Source organism: Gekko japonicus, unplaced genomic scaffold, assembly GCF_001447785.1.
Source record: "Gekko japonicus isolate JY-2015 unplaced genomic scaffold, Gekko_japonicus_V1.1 scaffold178, whole genome shotgun sequence".
NCBI lineage: Eukaryota > Metazoa > Chordata > Lepidosauria > Squamata > Gekkonidae > Gekko > Gekko japonicus.
Genome location: NW_015173679.1, coordinates 1,163,051 through 1,182,429, shown reverse-complemented (window position 1 = coordinate 1,182,429; position 19,379 = coordinate 1,163,051). Strand labels below are relative to the sequence as shown.

The 19,379-nt window shown below is 42.6% G+C and overlaps 1 protein-coding gene across 1 annotated transcript in view; it reads right to left on the bottom strand.

Annotated features, from left to right (window-relative positions):
* Nucleotides 1-213: 213 nt before the first annotated feature.
* Nucleotides 214-19,379, bottom strand: part of MAP3K7CL (MAP3K7 C-terminal like) — a 54,292-nt gene continuing 35,126 nt past the window's right edge. Inside the window, exons 4-5 of the mRNA XM_015422995.1 lie at nt 10,073-10,188; nt 214-3,273 (exon numbers count right to left, since the gene is read on the bottom strand). Of these exons, the coding sequence (XP_015278481.1) occupies nt 3,093-3,273; nt 10,073-10,188 (297 nt within the window). The 3' untranslated portion in view covers nt 214-3,092. The remainder of the gene's footprint in view (nt 3,274-10,072; nt 10,189-19,379) is intronic.

Below are 19,379 nucleotides of genomic sequence, written 5' to 3'. Positions count from 1 at the left end.
TTCCTTTTTGGATTTCTCAGTGTGTAGTAGGAAGTTTTGATAATTCTTTTCCCAACTAAAGTAACAAAATTAATAAAATTGACACCCGTTTTTTGCATCTATAACTGGACTAAAATAGCATTAAATGCTATAAAAGAAGGGAGCACAGTGGGAGAACTAAAAAAGAAAAAGAAAATAGAAAAGACTAAAAAGCTCCCAATGGATATATATGAAAACAAAAAGAAATTAAAAATGGCATGTCTGTAGATTTATAATTTCAGGTCATTATGATATATAAAAGTAATCACAACGAACAGTCATAAGGCACATTGGTTTTGGCAATTTACAGTGCAATCCTATGCAAAGTTAATCCAGGCTAACATGACTGAAATCAATGGGCTTAGACTGGACTAACTATTTAGGATTGCACAGTCGATCTTAAATATGTCCATGCACCCCACACAGAGATACCTCACCCATCCTCAGTCCATCCCCAGTGAAGCATTAGATTGTACCCACTGCATAAACCTCATATTTAGCATTATATAACAATGCAATCTCTCCTTATAATAAAGGAGTTTTTGTGTGAGACGTTCCACACGCCTTCCCAGCCTTTGGGTCCTGGGTCTGTCGCTCAGGAGGAGGGCCAATCCCCTGCCTGCATTGCCTCCCTCCGTTGACTCCGTCCCGCCCACAGACCCACCGGGCAGCGACTCGCCCTCAGTCTCCAGGGAGCTGCTGGGCGGGATGGATGCTCTTGCCACCAACTGCCTCGCCACCCGGCCTATGCCCGCACAGGGACTGGTGCCCCTCTGGCCCATGGAGTGTTCGAGGTGGCCCTGACGCTGCCCAGCTGCCCATGGAGACTGTGCTGACCCCTTCCACCACCCCTCGAGCCGGGGAGCTTGCCAGGGAGCCGACAGCGCGGACCCAGCCCTCGTACCCCACTTGGCTTTCTCACGCTGCAGCTCCCACAAGAACTCCCTTGCTCGCCACCGCTCCAACATGATGTGCGGCACTCAGTCGGAGCTGGCGAGCCATGCATCATGCTGCCACCGCGCAAACGGGACCCACACTGCCTTCCTCCCCCCACCACTCCACCTATGACCACTGCTGTCAGGCAGCCAGCTGCAGCACCACGCCCTCCCTCCCTGATGCACCCACACCACTACATTGAGCGGGCAGTGGGGAGGACAAGGCCGGGCACCTTGACCCGCTGGTCCCTCGAGCAGCCGGGGGAGAGGGACAAGCCCAGTTGCCTTGGCCCGCCGCCGCCTCCATCGCATGGCTGTGGTGGCAGAAACGAGGCCGCCTACCTTGGCCCGGCAGCCCCTCAGGCAGCCGGGGGGGGGGGGTTCTGGCAGCCGTGGCCCGCCAGGGACTCAGGCGGCTGGGAGGGCAGTGGGAAGGGGGGGTGCCAAGCGGCCGAGCTAGCGCCCATTGTCTTCACTGCTACAACGGGCCTGCTTCCTAGTCCTAAATAAAGTTAAATCCTTCTAAGTCCATGAAGTTATTAGGTACAACTGTGTTTAAGATTGCACTGTAAATTGCAGAAAGAGAGAGAGGGAGGGAGGGAGGGAGGGAGGGAGGAGCACCTTCAGAACACAATATGGATATAGTCCCTCTCACCAGGTAAAATTTCCCTCTCACGCTCTGTTCCCTGTTCCCCCACCTTCAGAAATGAGGCTGATGGCAACTAGAGATGAGGCTTTTTCAGTGGTGGCATTTCACCTTTGGAATACCCTCACCTGGAGCCTACCATACAGTCTTTTAGGTGCCACTTAAAACATTTCTTTTTATCTTCTTCTTAAAACATTTTTTTCCTTATCCTTTAGGAAGCGTTTCTTCTTATCGAGCCTTTTAACTAAGTAGTTTTATCTTTTCCACTGTTTTATGGTTGCTTCTGGTCAGAGGCCTGTTTTATTAACATTGTTGTGTAATTTTTAGATTCCTGGCTTGTTTTAATTGTTTGTTTTGTGATGAATAATTGAAGATGATTTTACCATTTTATGGTCTTTTTACTTGAAAGCAGCCTCCTGCAGGACTCCGAAGAAGTGGTATAAATGTGTCCTAAATAAATAATAATAAAATCAATAAAATGTATATGCATGAACTGTTTCTCACAACACTGTTTGCATGTGGCAGCTGTGGGTTGTTTTTTTTACCATATCGGAATGCGGTGATCTTTAATCATGCAGTCATACGTGCAGCTTCTTCAGTCAAGTCAGCCACTATTGTAGCTGAGCATACTGGAAGGCCACAGATGAGATTGCATGTAAAAAAATTAGTCTGTGCATGATACCAACAGTCACACGAATGGCTGACTACATGGAAGCACAGGTAAAAGGCAGCATACACTGACTCAAAACTGAGGGTGCCTCCTTGTACAGAAAGATTTCAGTAGACGTCTGAGCAGACTAATAACACCATGTAAGTCCTACTAATATCAGTAGGAGTTCATCTTCCTTAGGACTGGTATCCCAGATTCTCAACAAGCTCATTAAAATCAATGGGGTTTACTTCCAAGGGTAAATTTAAGATTGGTGTGGGATTAGATGATACAAGGCTATTTTTGCCTTTTCCCATTTTCTTACAGTATTATAGTTGTACAAATCTTCATTGCCAATTTTTCTCGGTCAGTGTATAGTCATTCTGTAGCATATATTGCCAAATAAAGGGTCTAGATTTTCTACCACATTCTGTTCCGGGTTAGAAAAGAACAGGGCAATGATCCAGTGTTCCATGTACAGTACTCCTGCTACATGCTTTAGTGTGGTCCGCTTTCCATCCCAGAGAATATTCATATCAGTTTCTAGTGAATGTGCCTTCTTAAATTGAAAAAAAAAAAATGTAAAAGAAATCTAATCCATTAGAACAAATAATTGGAATAGATAAGCCCCTAATTATTTTTCTCGAAATAATATAACAGATAAAATATCCATTATATTAAGCTAGTGGCTGGCAAGCATTACATCAAATTTAGACATTTGCATATTCTGCAAGTGAAATGTTCCAACATATTGTGGGAACCTTTGGGGGGGGGGGAGACAAATCAATTGCCCAACACTGAAAAGACCCTAGATTTTTATTGATCCAGACAGATCCATTCAGAGTTACGAAGATCCCTGTCTCTTCTGATATTGTATTCTAAGCTTCTCCAGCTGTTCAACACATTGTGTCTGGGCCAACTTCAGTGTCCGGTTCTCTTCTGTAAGGTCTGAATACTCCTTTGCTAGCTGAGCAGCATCCATGCTCTCTTCCTCAGCTTGATCCAACCTAGCAATCAGCTCCTTTCTGGTGACGAAAGAAAAAACCGTGTGTGAGGTTCCAAAGAAATGCCACATGTAAACACAAAAAATAAGCTCATTACTCTTCTTCAGAAGGGCTTCTGCTTAGCGATTTGATGGATGTTAAGTAATGTAGCAAGCTATCAGCTATTTATGTAAGGGAGGAGAGCAGAAGCTATGCTCTAGAAAAGGTACATTTCACACATACACAGCAATAACAGGCTGTTCCTGTGTGTGTGTGTGTGTGTGTGTGTGCGTGTGTGTGTGTGTGAGAGAGAGAGAGAGAGAAGGATTTTTCTTAGAGTTTCTCATTAAACCCAAGAATCTCAAAACCTTGACATAATGTTAGCTTATTTCTTGGGATGTTGCTCTCAGTCCCCTCATAAATCACTATTTCCCAAAGATAAAAGAGTATACTTGCTCTTTTACTGCCTTTAGATAGGCCCCTGAACCATCTGTATATAAACAATGGATGTCTGAGACCTTTTTCTTCACCTGGTGAAGCCTAACTACTTAACTATTCTCCTGGGAGTTCTCCATATTTTTTTGCTTTCCCACACCCTATCTGAAGTAATGACAGAATTTCCTTACCCCCAAGGTTCCACAGTTTCTCATTGACAGATGCTGCTGAGAATCTGTGTATGGCACCTGTAGGCAGGGATTTGCTGTGATACCTAGCGGTCAAAACAAGAGGCTGTCTGTCACAAAGGACCAGTATTTTAAATTTCTTTACCTAGAAACCTGGCCACTATCCTAATGCCATATAGGCATGCAGTCATCAGGTTTCCAGGAAAATAATAAGGAGGTTATACAAGGAGTATAAAATAGCACCTTCATATGTCTCAGTTACAGTCATTCTTTGACTTTGGCCTTCTCTACCATGTAACCAGCCTAATAGTTGATTTTGCCCAGCAATCTAGTTTACTCAGAATCCAAGTATTGCCTCATAGATCTGTCTATAAAATGCAAATCACTAGTCCTGCAGTTTTAAAGCCATACAGAGAAGAGAAAGGGGGTGCCAACTGCTTGGTTTTGCTGTTTGAAACTGGTCTCCTCACTTTGTTATTAACAATTTAAGGAGAAAAGATAGGTTTTTAATTAGGACATATCTTTTCTTCTTTAAAATGAGGTTTTGTGCCACCTCCACAGCAAAATGATCAATGGCATGCATTTTGAAGCCATCTTAGAGTGTTATCTACAAATATCTAATGGATGGCAAGAACAGTTCACTAAAAGCAAACCCATCCAAGAGCCCCCAAGAGTAAGACACTCCACACAACCATGGCTCGATCAGAATGTTTGTCAGCAAACAATTAACACCAAAGGTTACTCAATATAAGCCACAGAATATCTGTATAATTCTTTCTGACTTATATGTTTTAAAACAACAATACAAAAAAATTAATTAAAAAGAAAAAGAGAGAAAAAGCGGTCTGGCTCCAACTTAGCCAGGCCGCCAAATCCAAAGAAGCCTCGCTGTTTTGGATAATTGTTTCAGGTGGATTCCAATCAGATGCCCAAAAACCTTCCTGTGAGATACCCGCAAAAACCTGGGGAACTCATTTTTATGCACTCTATGCCGCAGAGCCTGACAGGCTGTCCCCTCCACCTATTAATACGGAAAACCTCCCACCCTGGCCTCCAATCTCAGCTGCAGAAGCCAAGCGGCTTGGGGCTCAGTTAAGGTTGGGGAAGGCCACAGGATCTGACCCCTCTGGAGCTGATCAAAATGGATATCGAATGGTGAGCACCACTCCTTTCACATACATTGACCAAACTGTACAGATCCCCAGAGATTGGGGTCTGGCCATCATCATTCTGATATATTAAAAAAGGGTGAAATCAGACCCTTTCAATTAATGCCCAATTAGTCTGCTTTGCTGGAAGATTTGGGACTGGCTTGATAGGGAGAACATCTTTGCTGAGGAACAAGAAGGATTCAGAAGCAGTCACTTCACAATGGATCAGTGCTTGATTCTGCATCATCTGGTGGAGAAATATACCATCAGGCCACATGGCACACTTTACACAGCCTTTGTTGATTATAAGATGACATTTGATAATATCTGACACAACAGATTAGTAGAAGCTTCCACAATAGACTGCAGACTGCTTGCCCTTATACACACACTACATGAGAACAATTGTCAGTGAGATGTAACCCACAAGGTCATCTGTCCCACATGGTTCCAATCAGGAGAGTTGTGAAACAAAGATGCATCCTTGCTCCCTTAATTATTTAACTTCTATATAAACTCCATGGTGCAAATTTTATCCAAGCCTGACTTCCATCCACCCAATATGGGAAATCTTCACACTGTTATATGCAGAACTGCTCAGCTGGACCAGAGACGTGAGCTCACTCCATCATGTGGTACTAGGGTCTTGAACTGCCGAACTACAGACCTTCCGGTCTACAGCTCAGTGTCTTAACCTCTGAGCCACCGCAGCCACATTTCTGTACAGAATATCTATTTTCTACACCCAATGTGTATTATGTATTGTTAATATTCTTGACCGCTAATCTCGGATCATCATCATCATAATAATAATAATTATTATTATTTAAAAAAAATCCACTGAGAAAAGGTGTGTTTTTAAGTATGACATTTCTCCTTTAAAATGAGGTTTTAACTAATGAACCCAGTAGTGCTTGACAGGCTAAGTCCCCTCTCCTTTCCCTGCACTACCCCCAAGGCAAATGGAGGCTACACAAGTCTGTAATCAGCACCTGATGGATTGATTGAGAGGTGTGATCTTTGTGTAGCCTGTTTGTGGGCTTAGACACATAAAACAAGAATGCCAAGATTGCACAAGTGATAAACAACTCTTTCCTCAGTCTGCTCAGACATTCATTCTGATAATACATCATAAATCCTATTAAAAAGGATTAAGAGAAGGATTATTACAGATAAACAAGTTTAAATTATACAAAGGAGTATTCAGACCTGAGATATATACTTGCAATCACTGCCTTTAAGACCACCTGCAATTATTCCAAGGAAGACATCAGTGCCTGGTGGAAACTTTGCTGTCAGCCTGGATCCCTCTGATATCTGTGCTACAACTTTTGATATTACTTCTGATGGTATAGTAATCTCAAAATGGGCAGGAGGCAAATTTTATCCAGAATCCTATCTAAATTGTGATAAAACCAAGGATGAGCACTAATTTTTTTTAATCATAGTAGTAAAAGTATATTATTTTTCTTTGTTAGAGTTATTTTATCTGTTCATTTCCCTTATTCTATTCTTTGTTTCCATTCATTTTAAATGAGAAACACATTTTTCTGTGTACTTTTTCTCTAATCCAATTTGAATTACTTTTTCAGGGATCATACCCTCCCTCACCCAAGGAAACCTCCTGCCTGTCAGATTTCAAATTACATTAGAGAAAAATGCCTTATTTTATAGACAATTAACCATCTCATTTGCACAGTAGGCAGAAGACATGCCAACTAATGTACATTTTCTCTCTACTACAGATCCACAAGCGGACATTTAAAAAAATGTGGCCATGAGCAGCCAGAGAATGGAACAGCAAGTGAATAGGATAAATTGCTACTAATATAAAACTGAGAAAGTCCTCCCTAGGCTACTGAGAGACAGCAAGAATTAGAAAAGGAAATGCTGACTATTTTAGAGCCAAACTAGATGTTACAGTAGGTACAGGTCCAACCCATGGCTGCCAACTCTGTTTTAGAAAAGAATTTAGTCATTTAAAAATTGCTGCAGCACCATGTGTGCTTGTTCCTCCCTCCCACCTCTTTTCAAGTGTTGAAACGCACATGGCGGATGTTGTGGCATTTGACTATGTGCGCGAGGGGGTAAGATTCATGGTGCTGTCATGCCGTGGGCCTCTTGCACCAATTTTTAAACAGCTAACTTCTCCTCTAAAATGGCATTGGTGGCCTTGGGTCGGACCAGTGGCTACCATAGAGTCTAGTCTGGTCTTGAATGAACTTCTTTAGCAGGAACATTTGTCAACTTTTTGAGTTGGAGGGGCTGACCCATTTGCTTTGGGGGACCCCCCCCCCCCCCGGTCACTTAGATTATCTACTGAGTCGTGCTTGCTTCTCTTCCCGCTGCTCTCATTTTGTGCAGTGGTGAAAAGTATTACAGTCATTAAAAACAGAGATTACAGATTTAAGGAAAGGACTGATTCAGTTTGGGTTTTGATTAGTTAATTTCCAATTGCTAAAACAGCAGGGGGTTCACATTTACCATATTGCCTTAAATGGCTATGTTCCTCTATGAGGACTTTTATGGTTTTAATTTTAACTTTATGGTTCTAATTTTTTGCCCTACAACCGCAGGTAGTTTAAGGGTGGGTTGCACTGTGACTGATGATGGAGAATAGGTATGGAGAGTGGAGCAAGCAAGAACTAGACATGGAGTCTTCTCTGTTTTTTCAATGACATACAAGATGAAAGCCAAGTGCTCATAAATTTTATGGTGACAGATTAATAGTGTGGTGAACACAGATAGGTCTAGAAAAACTACACAGATGAAGCTGCATTTCTTAATCAACTTTGACAGGTGTCAGCATCATATATAAGAAAACAAAACTAAACATCTATAGCTGTGTCTGTGTGAACTCTGATTAAAGCACAGAGTGCTATACTTTAAGCCAGCTGTACATAAGCAACTGCTACCAAGATATTTGAAATAGCAGAAATTGCTGTAGAATGACAGTCCTGGCCACATTATTATAGTACTCAGTAATAGTGGCTGCTTAATGTGCAGCTTGACAGTGGTGCAGTTTTAGGTCTGTTGTGATTTATTTCATTTTTATCCTACCTAGTGTACATAGTTCCCTCCCCTTTTAGCCTCACAATAACCAAGTGAAGTAAATTATACTCTGTCTCTTGACTTGTCTATACAGCCAGTGAACTGATTGAATACTAGTATCCTAGGTCTCAAGGGCAGATCCCATCAGTCCACCAAGATTTTTTCCGATACCCTTAACTGCCAATTGCCCCTGCCAGGTCCTAATATGACATGCTAACCACTACCATACCACAATTAGTGACACATCCCTAGAGCAAATAACATAGATCTAGTGCATAGAACAGTGAAAATACATTTTAAAAAGCAGAGGCTGAAAAATTCTGGAGAGTCTCAAATAGGATGTGTCAAATGGAATTGTTCAAGAGGGCATTCTATAAGGGAAAAATGTTACATGTTTTAAAATTGCCATTTTTATTGCACTGTTTAGAATGTATATACTTATTTTCTTACATTGTTTTCTAAGTTTTGTAATCTACCTTTATCACTTTACTATGTTTTCATTACGTTTTTTTTAAATTTAGCAATCTACCTTGCATCTCAGAAAGAAAGGCAGATTATAAATGAATGTATATAAACTAGTGAACTTGATATTAGGAATGTGCAGGGCTCTTTTTGTAGAAAAAGCCCAGCAGGAACTCATTAGCATAATAGGCCACACCCAACAGCAGGCTCATTAGCATATTGGGCTACACCCCTGACAGCTCAGCTCATTAGCACATTAGGACGCACCCCCATGTTACCTGAAGTGTGGTTATCCAGCCACACCCACCTTTTGCTTGTTATTCTGTTTACCTTGTTTGTTGTCAAAACCCAGGGCTTTTTTGTAGCAGGAACTCCTTCGCATCTTAGGCCACACACCCCTAATGTAGCCAATCTTAATGAGTTTCTGCTGTTGGGTGTGGCCTATTATGATAATGAGTTCCTGCTGGGCGTGGCCAACTTGGGAGCCAGCCGGAACTCCGTTCCTGTGCGTTCCTGCCCAAAAATAGCCCTGGGAATGTGCATTCAGCAAAGGGCAAAATGCCCCAAAAATACCTTATCAGGGAGGGAAATCGGGTCAATTTGGAAGTGGAGGGGGAATGAAACTGACACACTCTAATAGCCAGCCGAATATTTTCAGCAATGTCAAGTATTTCCTGAAGCCCAGTATAATACTGACACTGGGATTCGGGAATATCGGTATTTATCGAGATTTTTCGGGTTTGATTTACCTGAACCTGAAAAATACCATATTTTTTTCCGTGCAAACCCCTATTCAATAAAACTATTCTAGTGAAGAAATTCAAATATTTACTGTTGTGCAAGATACCATTTTCCATTTCTTCAAATCTATTACTGTTACAAATCAGTTCACAAACATATGCATGTATGTATGCAGAGAAAGAGAACATTTCCATCAACACCCCCCAGTAATGTGGTGAGATCTGATTACCTTGAAAAAGATCACTAGGGCCTCATAGCAATTTTATGGATTCTTTGGCATTTGATAGCTATATCTATGACTGCTTGCTGATCTCTCACCTCAGTTTCACGCAGCCAGATTATCACATGTTTTACTCTATAGACTCTTCTGGAATACACTGATATAATTTACTACATTTTTATTGAATCAGTCAAGCCTATCAGCAAACATTTTATAAGTTTCTTTATGGCTATTAGTACAGTTAACAATTTTATCCCAGAAAAATGTCCTGTTCAACATTTCAAATACTTTGACACAGATTCTTGGTGAATTACTTTCCACTGTACAATAAAATATAAGTTTTTGACAAGATAACAATTTACTATAAGAGTTTAAGAGTTTCCTCAATATTAAGACAGGTCCTACCTATAATTTTACAACGTATGAAGATAGAGGAAATGGAAAACTGGAAAGAACACACTTGGAAGGAAAACAACAAAGCTATCTCTTTTTTAAAAACCAGAATTGAATTTTAACACCCTCTGAATTAGTATTATTTTTGAGCACATGACAGACAAATTACTATTGGTTCTTTAGGAGAAACATAAACTCACTTTCTTTCTTCAAGAAGAGCAATTTCCTTTTTGACTTCATAGTATTCTTCTGCTATTTGGCAGTGCTGTTTGAACACCTGCATAGATTCCTTTGAGTCATGACAAGGAGGCAGGGGCTTTACAAACAAAAGAAAAACCAGTTAAGGCTATTTGCATTCGAAACGAATCCTCAGAAGCTATTTTAGTATAAATTAGTTCTTTTGTTCGAAGGCTGGAACACCATTTCATGAAAATACAAGTAGTCCTTTCTTACCTGTCAGAGGAAAAGTAATATGAATTTGTCAGCTTTCCAGAAACTGTCATAAGAATTGTTGAACAAAGTTTGAGCCCAGTGGCAACTTTAGGACCAACAAAGTTTAATTCTGGGTATAAGTTTTTGTGTACATGCACACTTCATCACATACCATAATCTGTGAAAATGTTCAGGTATATTTGTTGTAAAGGACAAGTATACTACTGGGTTTTTTATCATTCATATTATACTTTATTGTTTTATATGACAATCAACAGAGAAGTAAATTGAACAGAAAATATGTGGGAAAGTATGTTGTATTTACTTGATACAGTAAACAGGCAGTCCCATTTTAAGACACCAACACCAGCAGTGAGCTGATGCTGGTTAGAAATTGGTGACATTAATTGGCATCCTGTGGCTATTCTGCTCTAAGGCAATGTTCAGATCTTGCAACTAATCTCAGTATGCCTAGAGCCCACAGATCTTCTGGCCACTGAGCAAGAATTTATAAAATCACCCTACTTATTTATGGCTAGAGAAGCATGAAAGAAGAATTTTTTAATCAATTTGATAATCTGGTTGTTAATGAGATGTATATGTATGGGACAAATGTGGTAATCAATCCGCCACAGCTACCTCTCCATTAACATCAGTTGTAAGAGATATGGGGTTTGCCTGAAACACAGATATCGGTTTGAAAAAAACTGGGAGATATAATGTTTTGGTCATTATATGGATGTAATTGTCCCATCCTCTTGATTGCATTGTGTTACACTTTGTAATTTGCCTTGAATGTTAGTGAGAAAGGCAGACTATAAATAATCAATCAATCAATCATAAATGGCAATGGGGTCACCCATTATGATACTATTTGCTTAACTGAAAATCTTAAAATAGCAGTATCTACATAATACTGAAAAGGCAATCATCCAGAACATCACTTACCTGCACATTAAAAGTTTTTTATCCTGGCAACTAAAAGATCTTTGAACAAACATTATTGGACAATCAGAAATTTTACCTTAAAATACATTTCCTGTTGATAGACTGGGAGTATAAAGAATGAAATTATCATAATGACTATTTATTTATTAGATTTATATCCCGCCCTCCCTGCTAGGGCAGGCTCAGTGCAGCTAACAAGGCCATAGGTGTTATAAACAATAAAACAATAAAACAAATTAATAACTTAACAATTTAAAATCAACAAACCATTTAAAATACAACTGTCATAAGATAGCAGAGCTGTCTTCACATCCACCATAGGGAAACAGGACCTGGTGTCAGGCTCTGTAGGGCTTAGATTTTTTAGTGTGGATATAGGTGTTAAGCCGGTGGCCAAGAGTAGATACTAGGGCACAATATTCAGCCAGATGGTAAATCATTTAGTGTGGCACCTCGAACGCTTGGCGGAAGAGCTCTGTCTTGCAGGGCCTGTGGAATTTTGCAACTCAGAACACAGGGAGAAGTGAGTATAGCCTCACCACTGTTGTTGTTTTTGTCCTCAGACTTTTCCATAGAACTCCATTGCAAAAAACATGCTTACAACAGGGTCAGTAGCAGCTCTATGGCACAGTTTGCAGATGCAAAAACAGTGGTACATGGGGACACTACAGCCATTTATCTCAGTGTTCCATGGTCACAAACTGAAAAGAGCTTGTGTGCATCAGGGAAGCACAATACTCCTATTGCACATTTGATACAAAGTCCTTGTGTTGTTCAACAACAAACACGAGGACTTCGTAACGTGTAGATTGAGAACTAGCCTCCAAAACGTTGATCAGATTTCAGAAATAGAGTATGCATTAAGATGAAATAAATTTAAGGATTTTTTACAAGAATATCAGTGCAGTACTAAGCAGAGTTAAACCATTCTGATATTATTGACTTCAATGAACTTAGAAAAGTCTGTTTTGAATTACATCAATAATCAACTTTTTTTTACTATTATATTTATACTACAGTTTCTAAAGGGATGGTAATGAATCCTGAGAGTTCAATAAAAAGGATGCAATGGTGTTATCTGTTAACATTTACCTCACCTTGTGTTATATCAAATAAACTTCATTCTTGTTCACTTGTAAAAAAAAATTGTTATAACTCTGTCAAGATAACCTTATATTTCACTTATTGGCCACAGGCTTTGATGGAGGTAATCTTAAAGCTAGATTTCTTTTGCAGAACATTATTCTTGCTAGGATGCCCAGTTCACTGGGGAAGGTGAGAAAGTGACCAATCCTTGGGCAGTGTCTGGCAGGGAAAGTTTTTATTAAGAACTCACCCTAGCAAAATGTCACAAGTATAGAGTTATCAGCTCTGGGTTGTCAAACACCTGGAGATTTGGGAGGAAGAGCCTCTGGAGGGTGGGGTTTGGGAAGGGGAGGGAGCTCAGCAAGGCAAATGGAGTCCACCCTCCATGTCTTCCAGGGACACTGATCTCTATTATCTGGAGGTCAGTTGTAATAATGGGAGATCTCCAGGCCTTTGTGATTGAAGGCGTTCCAGGACAGGCAAAGGATAGGCCATAGTAGACATTCAGATGTAGAAAGTGTTGACTTAAGACAGAAAATATGATGTTCTGAAAGAAGATACCAAAATAAATTTGCAAACCCTGTTATACAGGTTTTTTAATATTTTATATTGTCCCTGAGAGGGAAACCCCAAGTAAATGACCTTCAAAAACTGAGTTATAAATCAAGCAAACCAAAATAACCCAGAGCTCCTTACATGACTTGGAACCTTTATCATTTAATCAGGTTGTTCTGGTGATATGTTTTCTATTTACTGAACGGCAACAGAATTTAGACAAAAATCAGAGATAACATTTTGCTGATAACGATGGGTAATGCTTCTAAATGGGTGCTTCTGAAATCATTCGCTTTCCCCCAATAAAGCAACTACCTGCTTAAAATGAAAATAAAAGACTTAAGTTAATTCATCTGTTGTCCAGCTGAGCACTTAGCATTCCTTATATAAAAGCAAATCTATTTCTATTCCTGTTACCTCCTTTTGGACTCCTCTATTTGTGGAGAAACATGCTTGGATTCACTGTGTGGGGGAGTGGCACAGCATATCATACTTGTGTTCCTCATCTTAAAATAGTACAATATTTTCCCCTATAGGATGGATTGTAAGAGATAGGACAAAAGTAATTCCACAAAATAGGCAGCATGTGATATTTCAAATGTCCCCTGAAGAACAAAGAAAGATGATAATTCTGCTCATCATTGTCTTTCAGTGAATTTTAAATACTATTTCCAATTACTTTTCATATTGGGCAACAAAGTGGTTTTTTTCATTCTCTCAACTATGAGGGAGATTAGACTGACATTCAGAAATTTACTTACAACAATGTAGTGAGTTTTTGGGACATATGCAAATATTTGAGCATAGTTGCTAAACTCAATGATCACTGTGCCATCTGATCCCATGCTCCCATACACTATATTTTTTTTAAGAGATTAGCCATGCATAAAGCCATAAAGTACACAAAATGAGATTGAGAGCGAGCCATCAAGCATTGCGGTAACCAGGGGTCATTTTGTAGAAAAAGAAGTGCAGGAGCTCATTAGCATAGCTTATTTGCATATACCACACCCCATGACATCACTGGAAGTGTGTCAGAAGGCAACACCCACCGCTCAGGCTCCACTGGACTGTTTTGGATAGCTAGCTATTGGGGGGTGGGAACGTGCAGATCTGTCCTTGCAGAGGAAGGAGAGCTTGTACCTGAATAAAACTTGGTCTTAAAGGTGCCACTGGACTGTTTTGGACCAGGGAGCCGGGGGGAGCTCTGCAACTTACCTGGCTGCTTCTTGCTCTGACTGAGGGCTGCTGGGAGAAGGGGGTGGGGCTTGTTGCATGTGCCCGCCCCCTGGGCTCTTTACTGCCGGAGCTCTGCTCCTGTGCGCTCCTGCAGGAAATGACCCCTGGCGGTAACCATGCTGCACTCCTCTTGCAGAAGTGGAGGGCTTCCTTCTCAGTGTGTGCTGCTACCTGTGTTCACCAGAAAGGGCAGCCATTGCAGAAAGGGAGAAGGTGGTCATGGATCTGTGGGGGCATTCCGGTGCTTGTCTTGACTATAATTCAGATACCGTGCTAGAACAGTATTTCTCAGACAAAAGTCCTGGTCCCTAGGGATCTGTGAAGGTACTCCAGGAGGTCTGCAAGCCTTTTGCAAGGACAGATGGTATGACTCTTTGATTCCCATCTTGGAGCCCCCTCAGTTTTTTAGGAATGGGAACAGGGAATTTTCTCCTTGGGAGAAAGGAACAGAATTGGCTTCCTTCTCTTTGAAAGGGCAGACGTTCACAGAACAATAGTTTCCTGTACTCTCCTAGGTTCTACCTTATAATGCAGACCCGAAAATGTCCTGACTGGTGGCCAGGATCCAATAACTTACCCTAGGATAATATAGGGTTGCCAGCCTCCTAGTGGGTCCTAAAGATCTCCCAGAATTGCAACTGATCTCCAGACTGATCTCAATCCCCCTGGAGAAATGGCTGCCCTCAACCCCTATCCTCCCCCAGGCTTCACCCCCAAACCACCAGGGATTTCCTAAACAAAAGTTGGCACCCCTAATTCTTAATTCTAGAAGTTATTAACTAATCAATAAGCGTCTTGCTCGTTCCACCAGTATGGAGCTGCAGCTGAGAAGGCTCTGGCCCTGATTGTTGCCAGCCTGGCATTCTTTAGGCCTGGGAGGGTCAGATGATCCTGTGTCCCTGAACGCAGTGCTCTCCAGGGAACATGTGGGGAAGCTCAAGAAGAGTTGCTGCACCCTGACCATATAGGGCTTTAAAGGTTAAAACCAGCACCTTGAAATGAATCCAGTATGCTATCGGCAGCCAGTGCAGGCTGGATGTGCTCCTGCATAAGGAGACCCATCAGCAGCCTGGCTGAAGCATTCTGCATAGGGTTGCCAGGTCTGGGTTGAAAAATACCTGGAGACTTTGGGGGCGGATCCAGGAGAAGGTGGGGTTTGGAGAGAGGAGGGGAGGGGCCTCAGTATGGCCCAATACCACAGAGTCCACCCTCCAAAGCAGCCATTTTCTCCAGGGGAGCTGATCTCTGTCAGCTGGAGATCAGTTGTAAAAGCGGGAGATCCCCAGGCCCCACCTGGAGGCTGGCAACCCTGATTCTGCACTAGATGCAGCTTAGACCCAAAGTAGACGTTATGGTCACCATGGGGACAGGCACGTAGCTATCAAGGGGACCACGGAGGCCCCCATGTTTTTTGCAGACCCCTCCCCCGATCCTCAGCTCCCCCCTCCCTCCCCCCAGCCCCCTCACCCCCTGATCAATCGTCTTGTCGGCATTCTGCTGGCTGACTCAGGAGAGGAGCAGAAGGACTTGTTGGGGAAAACAGAAAGAGGAGCGGAGTCAGTTCCCGCCCTGACAGACCTCAGGCTCAGCATTGGCTGCCTTATTTGGAATAGAGGGCGGGCTCTAAGCAAAGAGCCCGCCAAATAAGTAAGCCAGCCACCCTGCCACTTCCTCCAACTCCAGGCAAACTGCAGCAGCAGCAGAGCATGAGGATTGTCCTCCTGCACAGCCCCGGGCCATAGCTCCTCCTTCTCCTTCTCTTCCTCCATCGGAGGATTGGATCCCGGCAGCTCCACCTTCAGCAACTAGCAGCTCAGCAGTCTCGGAGGAAGTCTCCTCTGCTGAGCCTGGTCATCTTCCGTGGGGCTGGGCTGGCTGGCTGGGGTTTGTTGTAACCCTTTCATTTTTGTGCTGCTGCATTTCCAGCATCCATTCCTACCTCCAACATTGTGCAGCCTACAGGACTCCAAGTTCAGGTAGAGACCAGAGGGGCTCATATGGGGGATGTACTAAAAGGAAGGACAGGTAGGAATGCCAATTGACTTGCATGGGCTCCATTGAAATACATTACAGCTCAAGAAGAGTTGCAAAGAAAATGAGGAATGGATTTTCCATTAAGGTGTCTGGTCCCAAATACATTGCTCTAGGACTGGAATGACAGGCCCCAGAGTGGAATGGCAGCCCCTGGGGGTATCAGGAATGTTCTGGGACTGGAATGACAGGACTCAGGGGGCAATGGCAGCCCCTGGGTGTAGCAGGAGTGTTCTGGGAGTGGAATGACAGGCCTCAGAATGGAATGACAGCCCCTGGCGGTGGCAGGAGTGTTCTCAGACTGGAATGACAGGCCCCAGAGTGGAATGAGAGCCCCTAGGGGTAGCAGATGTGTTCTTGGAGTGGAAACCGTCAACGTGGCAAATGGGGTTCAATGTGGCCAAGTGCAAAGTGATGCACATTGGAGCCAAAAATCCTAAATATAAATACACATTGATGGGGTCCGAACTGGGAGAGACTGACCAAGAGAGAGATCTTGGAGTCGTAGCAGATAACTCACTGAAAATGTCGAGACAGTGTGTGACTGCAATAAAAAAGGCCAACGCTATGCTGGGGATTATTAGGAAGGGTATTGAAAACAAATCAGCCAATATCATAATGCCCCTGTATAAATCAATGGCGCAACCTCATTTGGAGTACTGTGTACAGTTCTGGTCACCACACCTCAAAAAGGATATCATAGCATTGGAAAAAGTGCAGAAAAGGGCAACTAGAATGATAAAGGGTTGGAACACTTTCCCTATAAAGAAAGGTTAAAACTCTTGGGGCTCTTTAGCTTGGAGAAACGACGGCTGAGGGGTGACATGATTGAAGTTTATAAGATTATGCATGGGATAGAGCAGGCAGAAAAAGAAGTACTTTTCTCCCTTTCTCACAATGCAAGAACTCGTGGGCACTCAATGAAATTGCTGAGCAGTAGGGTTAGAACGGATAAAAGGAAGTACTTCTTCAACCAAAGAGTGATTAACACATGGAATTCACTGCCACAGGAGGTGACAGCGGCTACAAGTATGGACAGCTTCAAGAGGGAATTGGATAAGCATATGGAGCAGAAGTCCATCAGTGGCTATTAGCCACAAGGTATAGATACGAACTCTCAGTCTGGGACAAGTCATGCTCTATATTCTTGGTGCTGGGGGGGGGGGCAACAGTGGGAGGTCTTATAGTGTCTTGGCCTCCTGATGGCACCTGGTGGATTAGATGGGCCATTGGCCTGATCCAACATTGGCTTCTCTTATGTTCTTAATGACAGGTCCTATGATGGAATGACAGCCCCTTGGAGTAGGAGGAGTGTCCTGGGACTGCAATGAAAGGCCCCAGTGTGGAATGACAGTTCCTGGGGGTAGCAGGAGTGGTTTGGGGGTGGAATGACAGGACCTAGATTGGAATGATGGCCCCTGGGGTTAGCAGGAGTGTTCTGGGAGTGGAATGCTAGGCCTATCATTACAGTCCCAGGACACATCTCCTACCCTCCTGGGCTGTCATTCCACACTGGAGCCGGTTATTTCAATCCCAGAATACTCCTGCTAACCCCAGGGGCTGCCATGTGCTGGTCACAGTGTCACATGAGCCATCATTTCACTTCTGAGGAAACCCAGAAATGATATCACATCATTCTAATAACTGCTGGAAACTATAGTAAAACCTAGACCTACATTACATTACATCTGAGTTTCCCCTGAAAATGATGTAACACTGCAAGTGATGCCAGCATTCTTTTTAAAATACTCCCCCTGCACGACTCCCACTGCTCCTGGCAACCATGCTCTGACTCTGATGGAACTCATGAGCCTGCTTACTCTTTTTATACATCACAACATGTGTGCTTCATGTGCGCAGCAGAAAACTCCAGGAGAGGAGCCAGGAGCCTTCCGCTGGATAAAAAGTGAGACCCAGCAACTCTATTCAGAGGTAATGGTAACTATCCAAATTACATAATGAGTATACATTAGTTTTAATTATTGATGGAGAAATTTAGGCTGCTAGGCAGGAAACTTAGGTCCAGGACCTCCAAGGTAGCTTTCTCAGAAGTGCTACCTGTTCCATGCGCAGAGCTAGAGAGACAGGCACAGATCAGGAGTCTCAATGCGTAGATGAGACGATGGTGTAGGGGGAAAGGTTTCAAGTTTGTTAGGCACTGGGATGCTTTTTGGAACAAGAGGGAGCTATACAGGTGAGACGGTCTCCACTTTTCCCAAGAAGGAACCAGGCTGCTGGCGCTTAAAATCAAAAAGGTGGCAGAGCAGTTTTTGAACTGAATATTGGGGGAAAGCTGACAGGAGATGAAAAGTCTCTGGCTCGGGTTGGCTCATCTCAGAGAGATGAGGGGGTACCTGTTGCTTTTCTACAGGGAGGTGGATTGAAATTGTCCACTGAGACCATGGCTAGTGACATGACTGCCTGACAAGGTCTCAAGATAGCAAGAAGAAGGTTGCAGGCTTAACTTGTATGGGAAATTACAGCTGTTTCTATACAAATGCTAGAAGTGTCCGAGGTAAAATCGGGGAGTTGGAGTGCTTGGTATTGGAGGGAAAAATAAACATTGTGGGTATTTCAGAAACTTGGTGGGATGAGAAAAATCAGTGGGATACGGTGATTCCCGGTTATATATTATATCGGAAGGATAGGGGGGGAAGGGTTGGAGGTGGGGTGGCTCTGTATGTCAGAGAGGGTATAAAGTCCAGAAAGATTGAGAGGCTAAGAGAATTGGATTCGCTTCTGGAAGTTCTGTGGGTTGAAATAGGGGGGCCAAGAGGAAACGTAACACTGGGAGTTTGTTATTGCCCACCGGATCAAAAGATAGAGGAGGATTATAAAATGATGAATGAATTAAAGTTAGCAGTGAGACAAAAAAACTGTGTCATAACAGGTGATTTTAACTACCCACACATTGATTGGGTCAATATGTGTTCTAGTCGAGAAAAAGAGACTGAGTTTCTAGACACTCTAAATGACTGTGCTATGGAGCAGATGGTCACGGAACCTACCAGGGGAGATGCAATCCTTAATTTGGTCCTAAGTAACACTCAAGACCTGGTGAGAGATGTAAAAGTGATTGCACCGCTTGGGAACAGTGATCATAATGTTGTTGAGTTCAACATTTGTACAAATAAGGAATTGGCCAAAAAGACTCACACAACCACTTTTAACTTTAGAAGGGGTAATTTTTCTGATATGAGGGGACATGTGGGGAGG